Source organism: Artemia sp. Qi Xiang Cuo, chromosome 18, assembly GCF_049724085.1.
Source record: "Artemia sp. Qi Xiang Cuo chromosome 18, ASM4972408v1, whole genome shotgun sequence".
NCBI classification, from domain to species: Eukaryota; Metazoa; Arthropoda; class Branchiopoda; order Anostraca; family Artemiidae; genus Artemia; species Artemia sp. Qi Xiang Cuo.
The window spans coordinates 5,010,990-5,024,186 of NC_142811.1; the positions used below are offsets into that span (position 1 = coordinate 5,010,990).

Sequence of the window (13,197 nt, forward strand, 5' to 3'; positions counted from 1 at the left end):
TGAAGATGTTAACAGTAGAATAGCCAAGGCTCAGGGTGTTTTTTTCACAGTTAAAAAAAGTTTGGATGAATAGGAAGATAAATCTGCAAACCAAGATTGGAATATTAGAAGCTACAGTGATGCCAATGGTCAAATATGGCTCTCAAGCATGGGCGCTCCCAAAAGCGGATGAAGATTTGCTAGATGTTTTTCTGAGAAATTGCCACCGGATTATTCTGGGTACCCGGCTGACTGACCGTATTTCAAACAGTAGGCTGTACGAAGAGTGTGGTTAAATCCCACTTTCTAGGGCTTTAATGAGAGAAAGGTTGAGATGGTTAGGGCACTTTCTGCGGATGAAGGATGACAGATTGCCAAAGATTCTCTTTTTGGCCAACCGTCTATGGCTAAACGAAAAGCAGGTCGTCCGCGGTTGCGGTGGGAGGATGTCATAAAGAAAGATTTAAAGGAGATGGGAACTTCCTCGGAGGGTGTAAAGAGGGTGGCTTTGAATAGATTGGGATGGAGGAGGAGCGTGATCAGTTGTGTTGGCTTCAGGCGGCGAGTTGTTAGTAGTATCACATTTTCGTCAGTGTTGCCATGTTGAACCGTGAAAATAAAGCAAAACTGGTTTGTTAAATTTGACAATGTTTTTGTCTTTAAAGATTGAAATATTGACAATCTGCTAATTACTAGCGACACCTACAACTTTACAGGAAATTAACACCTTAATATGTTTGGAACCAAATATTTCTAGCCAACTTTTGCTGGTTTTCACCCAATTTTTCTATTTTTAAAATTTGGCGGCCGCTGAAAAGCTGGATTAAAAATTTGTCTTATTATTTTTATATATGGCAGTGTAGATTTATATTCAACCAAATCCAACAAGCAGATTTTATTTTCACTCTGCTTGGTAGTTTAAAAAATCCTTAATAAATGTTAAAAAACTTCTAGTACATAGCTTCTTAGACTACACTGCTTTTCCATTCGGAACTAAATTATAAAACTTAAATAAATGAACCAAAGAACTACAAAAACATGATATAAAAATTGCATCTAAATTAATTCAGAACCAGAAGTCAAATATATACAATCATCGCAGATTACAAGAAGAACAACGAGGAGTAAAAAAAAATTAAATAGCTTCTTAAAAAATTAAATAGCTTCTTAAAAAAGTAAATAGCTTCTTGGACTATATGGTTAATGTCAAGTCCATGTTTTTGTTGAAAATTTACGTGGAAGAACATACCCAAATTTAAAAAATAGACTCCAACAGAATAAAATTGCAGTGGATTTCTCTTAAAAATAAATATATAAAAAAAACTTCGACTCAGCAGTGGCAGAATATTCGCTTGATTTTCGAATTGCGATGGGTTTTAGGGAAACAGCAGAAACAAGAAAAATATTATTTATGGGTATTTTACTTAGATCCCTCTCTTAACTTAAGTTATACCCCTTACTATAAATTTTCATTTTATTTATTGAATCGTTTATTTATTAACTATGGTCTAAGAAACTATTTACTTAAAAAACATTTTTTTTTAAGCGATCAATGCTCAATATCACAAAAGGTCTAGTTAAGTTTGGCCAGGGTATGCCTACTAGGCTTTCCTCAGCTTGCTGCAATTTTTACAATACCAGTCTGAATTCGTTAATTATATTGACTATTCCCCTGACGTAAACTCTGAACAAAATGGAACACACTCCTAGCTGATCCAATTACTTACACAACAGGACCAGACAACCCGGCCAAGAGACCATTTAGCTATGGACAAGAAGTATTGACTAAAAAGGAAGGGATTCCTGGTAACATTGGTTAAAATTACTAGTTCAGAACCAGAAGTCAAATATATACAATCATTGCAGATTACAAGAAGAACAACGAGAAGTAAAAAAAAAATATTTCAGGGTTGTACCTGAAAATTTAAGATGAATTATTCATTAAGTAAACAATCAAGTTTCTTCAACACAAGGGATATAGAAACCCCCCTTCCCCCCCACACCTACATTGACTTCAATTACCACCTTCTGGGGAAATTGAGGTACCAAAATGTTTCTTTTAAGTGACAAAAAAAAATATTTCTGATCCTGAGATTCTTTGCAAAAAGAGCCAGGACAAATAAAAAATTAAATTTCCATAAATAATCAATAAGCAGTTAATATTGTGCTTCAAGTAAACAGTCCATGATTGATCAACTTATGGTTTTCAATATTTTGCTCTGCAGAAGTAGCAATATTGCATAGCAATTTGAGAATTACTTCAAAACATTATGACTGAAAAACAAAGTTTTTCTTCAACATAAGCCTGAAGATAGAAGAACTGACCCTACCCCCCACGCATTAATCCAAGAAGTCAACTTTTAAAGAAAATTTTTAACCAAAATGTTTCTTTCGGCCGACACGAAAATTATTTCTTATCGACAGATTGTTTACAAGGAGAGCCACAAAGAGCAAAAAATTAATTTCAGGTTCGGGCTTAGAAATGAAAATTGAAAATGAAACATTTGAGCATAGGAAAATTTTATATTACTTAGAACCTGGAAGATAAATCTAGGAAGATATAGACAGTCTGGAAAATCTTACTTTTGTTCATATTCAAGGATGACCGAACTCTATAAAATTTCCGTTTTCAATCTGTTAGTCTGAGTGAGCTCTGTGCTCACATACAAATGCATACATCCCTACATACCTAGACACAGTGTGCTATTTTTATAGGTTTAGATAGGTTTATTTTCCATATATCAGTAAAATAATTACATAACAATCTACAAATCCCCACAAAGGCTCCATGGCCTGTAGGAGGGGGATTATGAAAATATCAAATAAACATTAAACATTTAAACGCTTAAGATTTAAACAACATAGACATAACATTAATATTTAAACATATAAACATAAGCATTTGAACTTTTAACATGTGAAGCATTGGCTTCATAAAAAAAAACAAAAAAAAAAAAAAAAAAAAAAAAAAAAAAAAAAAAAATAGGACGGTTCACTAAATAAACTTTATCAAACTACAGTGAATCACAACACCTAAAAAAAAAAAAAAACTATTGGCAGCAGGAAAAAGTAAAGAAAATTAATCACATGAAAACAAATATCTTTTGACTAGTCTTTTGAAGGTGCCAAACGAGTGGCATTCTTGAGCCGAATCAGGAAGGGTGTTCCATGTCAAATCACACGCAACAAGAGGATTAAAATCAGATCTTATTTTTGGTGTATGGGGAATTTGGATATTTAGAGATCGACAGAGTTGATAATTTGACCGATCAGATACAAAAGAAGACGTCAACCTAAGGGACCTAGGAATATCACCATGGAGCTGAAGAAAAGCGAAGGACGCACAGGAAAGAATAAAAAGTTTTTTTTAATATCAAGTAACGGTTTAGTTGCCGAACGATCTACATCCTGGATAAGATTTATAGCTTTATCATAAATATTCGAAAGCGGTTTGAGAAAAGAAGGGAAATTAGACATCCATATGACTGAACAATAGGAAACATAAGAATGAATTAAGCTATGAAATAGGATTCTTAGAATTGGTCCTGGAAAGATACGTTTTAGTTTTCTTAGAATACCGAGGTTTCTGCATACCTTCATTTTAATCAAATCAATATGGTGATAGAAAGATAAATTTTCATCTAGGAGGATACCTAGGAAACGGACATGGCCATCCTTTGGTCTACTAATAAAGCCTTTGGATATAGGAATTTCAGATAATTGAGAGCAAGCCTGGGATATACGAGAAAAAACTAAAAAACTAGTTTTAAAAACATTTAAGACAAGAGATTTGGCATCAAACCAAATTGAAACTCTCTCGAAGAGGTTCACTAACTTTGTACGAACCTCATCCTCTGTTCTCCCAGAAGTAATAAGGGTGGTATCATCGGCAAAAGTAACAAGAGAATCCGAGGCATGCAAACTATAATTATGGGTAAGGGAGACTGTTGGATGACATAGACACAGTAATAAAGAGGATTTTTATTTCTAACTGCAAAAATTAGGTCATTTATGTAAATTAAAAACAGTACCGGCCCTAAAATTAACCCTTGAGGGACCCCCTGGTCAACACTTGATGGTGAGCGAAAAAATGGATCAACAGAAATTATTCTACCAGACAAGAAAGACTTGAACCAATAAAACGCACTACCTCTTACGCCAAAATGAGAGAGTTTAAATAAAATGAGACTGTGGGTTAAAGAATCAAAGGCTTTACGAACATCCAGAAACAAAGCACCAGGAATCACATGGGAGTCTATGGCAGAGTGACGAAAATTCAGTAAAACCGCACAAGCATGCTCAGTCGAATGATTTGCTCGAAAACCAAATTGAAAATCGTGAAAAAAATCTTTAGAAGTAAGAAAATGATTAAGACGAGAAAGTATCGCCTTCTTAAATATTTTGCTAAGTACAGACAACAAAGAAATTGGCCGATAGTTGGCTGGATCATTGTCCCCCCCTTATATAATATGATGACTCGAGCACGCTTGAGACTACTCGTGAAAATACCATGCTGAAAGGAGAAGTTAATAAGTTTTGTTAAGGGATAAATAATGGAAGGAAGTATGAACATAATTACTTTAGTAGGAATATTATCAGGGCCAGATGACGAACAATTTTTCAATCCCATAACAATTTTAGCAATTTCTTTCTCCGTCGCTGGTTCCAAAAACATTGACTTCATACAAGGTGGCCCAAGATAAGACCTGAAGTTGAATCCTGAAGGAGAAGAACCAACAGCCGAAGTTGTCCTTTTACCAATATTCGCAAAATGTGAAGTAAATGCATTTTGAACATTCAGTTCACCCTCGATGATTTTGCCATCAAGATCCAAAAAAGAAGGGGCTGATGGAGAATGAAAAGAGGGCCTAAGCACAGAATTTATAACATGCCAAGTTTTTCGTATATCTTTACCACAATCTGAAAAACAATTAAAATAATACTGGGACTTGGCCTTTCGACAAACAGAATTATAAATATTCCTATAAATTTTAAATCGCTGAAAGCAGATAGATTTCATTGTGTGGGTGTTTGTGGGGGGGGGGGGCGGAGGGGGGGTCTAAGCAAAATGAAAACAGTACCCTAAAATGTGCTTTTTAAATTATAAGTTCCCCCCCCCCTCTGTAGGGCAATTGCTCTGATTTGTGGCAAACATAATAAAAAAACAAACTAATCTGGAAATAATAAAAACAAAACGTGTTAGCCTGTGTTTTCATGAAACTGAGGTAACTTACCTCTAGGCCGGTTTTTGATATGCCTCAGTCTCTGTCTATCATATACTGCCTTGTTGGCCTTCCCTTCTAGCCTCCTAATGCTATCGAAAGAGGCGCCATCAGGTAAGGATCTGAATCCTTCTCCTTGTTGAAGGAGACGGTCTCTTGCGAAAGCAGCTAACCAAGTGTCCCGATCCTTGAGGGTTTTACAAGAAAACAAATACCACTTGTCTGAGGAATCACGAACTTTGAAGGCAAATTTGACTGTAGCATTGTATTGCGCATCTAAAAATCAAAATATAAACTGAGGATTGTTGGCAATTTAACTGAACAGTTTTAGTAAGTGATTTAAGATAGTCAGAAAGAAATTCATTTCTTTTCACATTCATTCATTTCATTGATTCATTTCACATGAAAATTGTGCAATCATTCATTCATTTCACATAAAAATTGCGTATCTAGAAAACATAATATTAAGTGAGGGTTTTTGGCAATTTAACTAAACGGATTTAGTAATCGATTTTAGATACTACTGAAATTCATTTCACATTAACTCATTTTATTCATTCATTCATTTCACATGAAAATTGCGCATCTAGAGAACAAGATATAAAATGAGTGTTGTTGGCAATGTAACTAAACAGCTTTAGTAATCGATTTAAGATACTACTGAAATATATTTCAGTTCACATTCATTTATTTCATTCAGTTATTTCACATGAAATTCGTTTGAACTAAAATTCAGAGTCAACAATTATGTTATACTAAGTTAAGATGCATAGGATATTGGCAAAATTAGTTATGTCTTACCACCCTGTATATCTTAAGAAAGTAAGATAAATCCGTAATTCAATTTTTGATGGAAAAATATCCATATACAGCTATACAGTCTTTGGTGGTAGCACGCACCAAATTAAAAAAAGAAACATGGGTGAAAAATTGGTACAAAATAAGCTAAAAACATACGGTCCCAAATAGCTGAAGAAAACATAACTTTTCTTCGAGGTTGTAGTTGTCTTTGGGAATCAACAAATTGCTACTGTTTGGAATTCTATTGACAAACAACGTTGTCAAATTTAAACAATTGTTTTTTCTTTTTTTTTCAGTGCTCAATGTGGCAACACTGACGAAATGCACTCACCAGAAAGCTTCATAATTAAAAAACAAGCTCGTTGAATTTTGAATTAAAATTAAGTTATCACCAAGCCATGGCTAATTGGCGAAAAAGCCAAGACAGTATGACTGAATGAGAGGCAAAGCTGACATAGGCCTTTTTCAGGATTGTATAAAAATGATGTCATTTTAACTTGTTGATAGATATAGTCTATCATCCATCCATCCTAGGGCAGAACTAAGGTAGATAGTCATAGAACTAAGTTATGATCAAGATTTCTGGGTTAACAGTAGAAAGGGGTCAGGAGGTCCCACGGGGGCTCCATATATGGGCATAGAGTCCCTAGGGAGAACACCTGTGCTGTCAGTCCCGATCCCACACCGTATATGGGCATGGAATCCCCAGGGAGAACACTTTTCCGAGAAATTGATTGCGTAACCTAGCCTAACCTCATGAGCTACAAGGGGGGCTCCATATATGGGCATAGAATCCCCAGGGAGAACACTTGTGCCGTCAGTCCCGATCCCACACCATATATGGGCATAGCCTCCCTAGGGGAAATGGATTTCTGAGAAATTGATTGCGTAACCTAGGCTAACCTAATGACTCCGAACAGCACACCATATATGGCCATAGAGTCCCTAGGGGAAATGGATTTCTGAGAAATTGATTACATAATCGAAGGGGAATTAACTATGACGTAGTTGATTTTTTTTTTTAATTTAGAAACGTAATTATAACGCTAGTGTACCGTAATTATACGGTTTCCTGACTTAGAATAATTTTAAGGTAAAAATATGAAAATTTCCCTTACCAAGCTTACCACACCTATCCAAATTTACTAAGCTTACCTTAAAAACATAATAAATTTCGTATCCAAAAAACTTTCAATTTCTCTCTCATATTATATTCCTTTCTGAATCTTTCTTGTCATTTAATTTAATCTAGACCTACTTTGCCAGTTACTGAATGGCCAATACAAACTCGTTTACTAGACCTAGTTTACAATATGATAGAGCCTTGGTAACTTGGTGGGTATCTTGGCAGATTTTGGCAATTTAGAATTATTTGAGAAGCTTTTTAGTGTTGGATATTACAGTTAGAGTTCGTGGTATCTAGGCAGATTTTGGCAATTTAGAATTAATTGAGAAGCTTATTATTGTTGGATATTAGCATAATATTTGGTGGTGTATACTTGGTGGCATTTTGTAGATTTTGGCAATTCGGAATTATTTGAGAAGCTTTTTAGTGTGGGATATTACCCTTATACTAGGTGGTATCTTGGCAAATTTTGAAAAGACCTTTAAAGTAGACGGCTCAAAAACTTTAAACTAGACACTTTACTGCGAAGGCACCAAGAAGGTAGGAGGAGGCTTTGTGTCTGCCTCTGACAATCAGCACTATAATTTCCGTATAATGCCCATTTTATTTGTTTTTTTTTTATTAATGGTCTTCTGAAATTCTAAAGGTATTCTGGCCTACGTTCTCAGTTACCGACCTGCACTAACTCTTGTTGACTGTATTTTCTTTAAAAGATATTGGCAACTATGGCATTGGTTATGTTCTGAAGTTATTTTGCGTTGGATCTGTATATCAAAATATTTGAGACTGGGGCATTTCAACCGGAATGCCAAGTTAGCTTCCACATTGCCAAGGTATTTTGAAATGTTGCATCCGTCGGTCATAGTTGCAGAGCAACACTTGCAAATCCCGGGCTTGCATAAGGCATGTATTTTCTGTTTTCTATGTGTTTTACAAAAAATTAAACATGAAAAACGGGTTTTAAATTCTATAAAGCAGTGAATATAAACACTTAATTAAACAAAAATACTCCGAATATTTCGACCCTACATCCGTGAGCCATTCTAAATGGAAAAAAAATGAAACAAAAAAAGTTCTTTTTTAAAAAACCTTAACTTATATCAACATAAAAAGATACTAAACAAACAAAAGAAAAATTGTAAATAAAGAGGTAAGAAAAACTCACTTTAAAAATGAACTTACATTTACTAGAGTATAAACAAAATTAAATGTTTCTATTGATTGGAACATGCCTTCTCACAGTATATAAATGGAAATCTATCAAAAATGAAAATATATGTATACTTAAACTAAAACAATATAGGTCAGCTAACCCCCGGCCCATAACCCCTAATTAGATCTCACAAGTTCATCACCCAATGTTTGAATTATAAATTGAACAGATTCGTTTCCTTGCAAGCTTAGCTGCAGTTCGTTTACCTTTCCCAGCATTTAACCCAGTCTGACCTTTGTCCGCAAGGTCATCTTTCGTATCAGAACTATTATTAAAATCAGTACTGGTTGAAAATTTTACCTGCTTTTTAATTAAACTATTATAAATCGAATTGATCCTAAAATCCCCTTCATCTCTATTGATGCTAATACCCCCATATATTATCTTTTTTATTTCTATAATTTCCCTGAAGCTTTGTAAAAGTCCTACAGACGTATCTACTATTTTGTTTGATCAAATAAAATACTGTGATGAGGAAAATTATAAAGATGTTCTGCAACAGTGGACTCAAACGTCTCTGGTGTTTTGTTTTGTTTTAGAGAGCAATCTATGGCATTCTTGTGTTGCTGTAGCCTATTTTCTAAAATCTGTTGTGTTCTTCCCACATAAAATTTACCACAAGAGCATGGAATTTTGTATACTCCCTTTTGCAAATTTCTCCGTACCTTGTCTTTCCCTTTATTTAACAACGAGCTTATAGTTTGTCCTGATTTAAATGCTGTATTTATATTATGTTTTTTTTTAATTCTCTTCTTAATTTTTGTGACAATATTGGGATAAAAGGCAAAGTTATGTAATTTGTTTCTTGATTTGACCCATCTTCTTCTAATATTTTTGGTTCCGTCAACTTTTTTTTTCTTTTTTCAATTACTTGAGAAATAATATTTTCCGGATAGCCATTACCTACTAGAATATCCTTAATATACTTTAGTTCATTGCTTATGTATTCTGGTGATGCTAATTTTAATACCCTATCAACTAAAGAAATAACCACACCCCTTTTTACCTGGATCGGATGATTTGATGCGAAAGACAAGTAACGGTTGTTATTAGTCAGTTTACGGTAAATTGAAAACGCTAGTTCTTTATTATTTCTATGGATCAAAATATCAAGAAACGGTAACTTATTATCTGTTTCCTTTTCAAATTTAAAAATTAATTCTCCTCTCGGATTATTTAAATGTTCCAAAAAACCTGCAATTTGTGATTCCCTGTAATTGCAAATAAGTAAAATATCCTCCATATATCTGCCCCAAAATTTAGGTTTTAAAAAATATGTTTCTATAGCTAAATTTTCTACATACTCTACATAAATATTTGCCAACAACAGACTTAAAGGCCCTCCCATTGCCAATCCCCTAATGTTATGGTAAAAATTATCTCTAAACGTGAAGTAATTAGTATACGTCTATGTGTTTTCTGGGGGATCTGTGGATCTGCAAACTTTCTGCTTTGATTGCGTTTGTGATGCAGCTGAACGATTTCCTGCGTGTATAGACCGTCTGTAAAACAGTTGGTTTACAGATGTGACGGGACGATTTAACCAAAAAACAAATAGATGCTTAAAAGCTCCAATAATACTTTGCTTCTATGAAAAAATTCTATGTAAGTCATGAAATAGGAATCAGATCACCTAATCCTAATCCAGCTGCCTGAAGACGCATCTCAAATGTTGACTGATAATTGCAACCATATTCCACTGAGACTTGCTAGATTAAAAAAAACAAAAAAAAAACAATACATAAAGGTGTACCAAGACATCAACTGTTACTTCTTATTAAGGTTGATAGAGGTCTAAGCACCTCTTTTGATAGTTATCTTGATAGCTTGAATTTCGAAAGCCGTCACCCGCGCAGTTGTCAGATTGCTTTCTAACCCCCTAAAAACCCGAAGAATAGCTCTAATTAATACCTCTCATCCCGTTCTGCTGAAATACAGCAACTTTTCTAGCTGATGTCCGAATGACAAGAATTCTGAGGACCCCATTCATGTAGAGAGGATTCTGGTTTGGACCCCGAAAGGGGATAACGTGGAAATTAAGTTCTTACTTTCCGCTAGGTTTTACTGGAATCTGGCAACTGCTGTGGTGATGCCCAGACTTAGAAGAACGTCATCCTCTCTTCGGCACCGAGGTAGGATTGAGTCACAAGTGCCCAAAAATGTCACTAGTCACAATGTCACATATTGCTTTCATGTTGAGAGGTAGAATCTGGTCTGGACCCCATAAAGGACAGCGTGGAATTTAGCTCTTACTTTCCACCGAGTTATGTTGGAATCCCACAAGTCTTATGGTGATATCCTGACTATAAGTATGTATCCACCATATCCTAATCGACACCGAGGTAGGACTGAGTCACAGGTGCCCAAAAATGTCAAAAGTCGAAATGTCCCATAAAGTCATATAGAAATGAATCGAGGTCTGACAAACTGGTCAGGTAAGCATCATGAACTAAGAAATGTCAACTCGCTAAAATTCTTTTCAGGAAGTCTGTGTTTTTTTTTTTCAGGAAAACTTTGTACTTTTTCGAATTTTACAATAATTTGCAATCAAAGATTTTTATCTACTACATTTGGCATTTAAATATAAATAAATTTTGCTTTCTGCTTGTATACTGCCTATAATATTTTGGCTCAATAATTGGTCCCTTTTTCTTCCCGAAATCAGTTGTGACTTTCCCGACAGGGAGTCCTTGGTGTATGCGTATTGCAAAATACTTGATCTTTAATTCAAATTCAACGGACTTGGTCCAAAAACAAAGAATCTATTGGAACTACTGTTGTTGAGAGGTTTCCTTCTGTGAAACTTCCAAACAAGAATGTAACCTATTAAATTTTTCGTGATGGTAATGAATATTTTTCGGAATCTGTGACGTCATCTGAAATTGTACAAGATGACATTAAGTTATTGTTAAAAATTAAATTTTAACATGTCAGGTTGGTAAATTGGATTCGACACCTGACAGATAACCTGCCCACCTGGCCGTGGGTACGTGGTGGGCTCCTCGTACTCAAATCTGACATATATTTTACAAGATTTCTTAATCTTGTGAAATTATTTTATGTTGTAAATACATTTTCTCGTCACACTAGGAGTATTGTATTTATATATCCGACACAGCCCACCCCCTTCGAATTCCGGTCCGGACAATTTTTTTTATATAAAAAGACCAAACATAATGGGGATTCCCCCAATTCTGCTATCTACATAACCAAATTAATGGATGTCGCTATTGTAAACTATAGGTATAGATCGTGACATATTTTCTTGTTTCAAAGATACATTTTTTTTAGCTTTTATTCAAGCAGTTCGTGGTAACGAACTGTATAATAAAAGTGACTCGTCTCAATAGTAACCGAAACTCTAAAAAGAGAATTTTGATACCAATAGATTCATCAAAAGAATTGGATTTTTATGCTGATTTTAAATATATAAGCTTCATCAAGTTTAAGTTACCCATCAAAAGTTAAGAGCCAGACAAAATTTGTCCTTTTTTTTGAAAAAGGGAAATCACCACCTAAGAGTCATAGAATATTATTGAAAATTACACCATCAGATTCAGCGTGTCAGAGAACCTTACTGCAGAGGTTTTAAGCTCCTATATAATTAACCAAACACAAAAATTTAAATAAAATTGATTTTTAACAAAAAATCTAAATCTTCGTATACAAGGTGATGAATGACATCCTAATCATAGTTTACAGCCCTGAATGGTGAAACCGTACAATTACGGTAGACTTACGTTATAATTACGTTATTAAATTAAAAAAAAAAAATCATTAATCTTTAAATTTTGCCAAATGTATTAGTCAGCGGAGGTTATTTTTATCAGCCTTTGATTTAATTTCTGACAGTTTCAGATAACACAAAAAGAACACAAGTGTTTCAGATCCTACGAACGGTAATGGACTGTGTTTTATGTTACTGCTTAAAAAAATAAAAATAAATGAAGGAAAACTACAAATCTTAAAAACAGCTTTGTAAATCTTGTCAAATGCTGTATCAATTGGTCTACTTTTCATGTCCTTTTATGATTATTCTGGTTTATTTCAACCCGACATATCTCTTATAGGCTTGTTTTAAATCGGTACTTTCGAAAACCCCTATGTTTGAATGAGGATGTAGAATAGGGCTATACCTTCGACGTTCACTTGAATGCCTACTTTCCTTCGTTAATTTCTTCTGTGCGTTCATTTTCAGATTTGCTATATTTAATTCGAGAATTGATTAATTTATTATTTAAAAACTATTTTATTATATATTAATATTAATTATTATATTATTTTATATGAGGATTTATTTATTTATTGGAGTTGTTCGCAGTAATAAGTTCGTTGCTGATCGACGGAAAAAAAAATTGCAGACTTATTTAAATTTATAAGGCGTTAAGTCAAATCAACGTTTACATTTTCATACAAGTGCGCAAAATGTAAGACTGTCAGGGAGTTTACTAACTCAGTTAGTGAGATACTCATGAAACTCAATGTTTTAAACTATAACATTATTTTAAAAGGTTGATTGAAATTTTAAATTAAAATCATGACGTAATTTAAAAATTTATTTTGAAGTAAAACTATGACGTAGTTGATTTTTTTTTTTAATTTAATAACGTAATTATAACGTAAGTCTACCGTAATTGTACGGTTTCACCATTCAGGGCTGTAAACTATGATTAGGATGTCATTCATCACCTTGTATACGAAGATTTAGATTTTTTGTTAAAAATCAATTTTATTTAAATTTTTGTGTTTGGTTAATTATATAGGAGCTTAAAACCTCTGCAGTAAGGTTCTCTGACACGCTGAATCTGATGGTGTAATTTTCAATAATATTCTATGACTCTTAGGTGGTGATTTGC

The 13,197-nt window shown here is 34.0% G+C and overlaps 1 protein-coding gene across 1 annotated transcript in view; it reads right to left on the reverse strand.

Moving 5' to 3' along the window:
- RhoGEF3 (Rho guanine nucleotide exchange factor 3) overlaps positions 1 to 13,197 on the reverse strand; it is a 213,413-nt gene that overhangs the window by 3,340 nt on the left and 196,876 nt on the right. Inside the window, exon 16 of the mRNA XM_089104622.1 lies at positions 5,214 to 5,477. Within this exon, the coding sequence (XP_088960748.1) occupies positions 5,214 to 5,477 (264 nt within the window). The remainder of the gene's footprint in view (positions 1 to 5,213; positions 5,478 to 13,197) is intronic.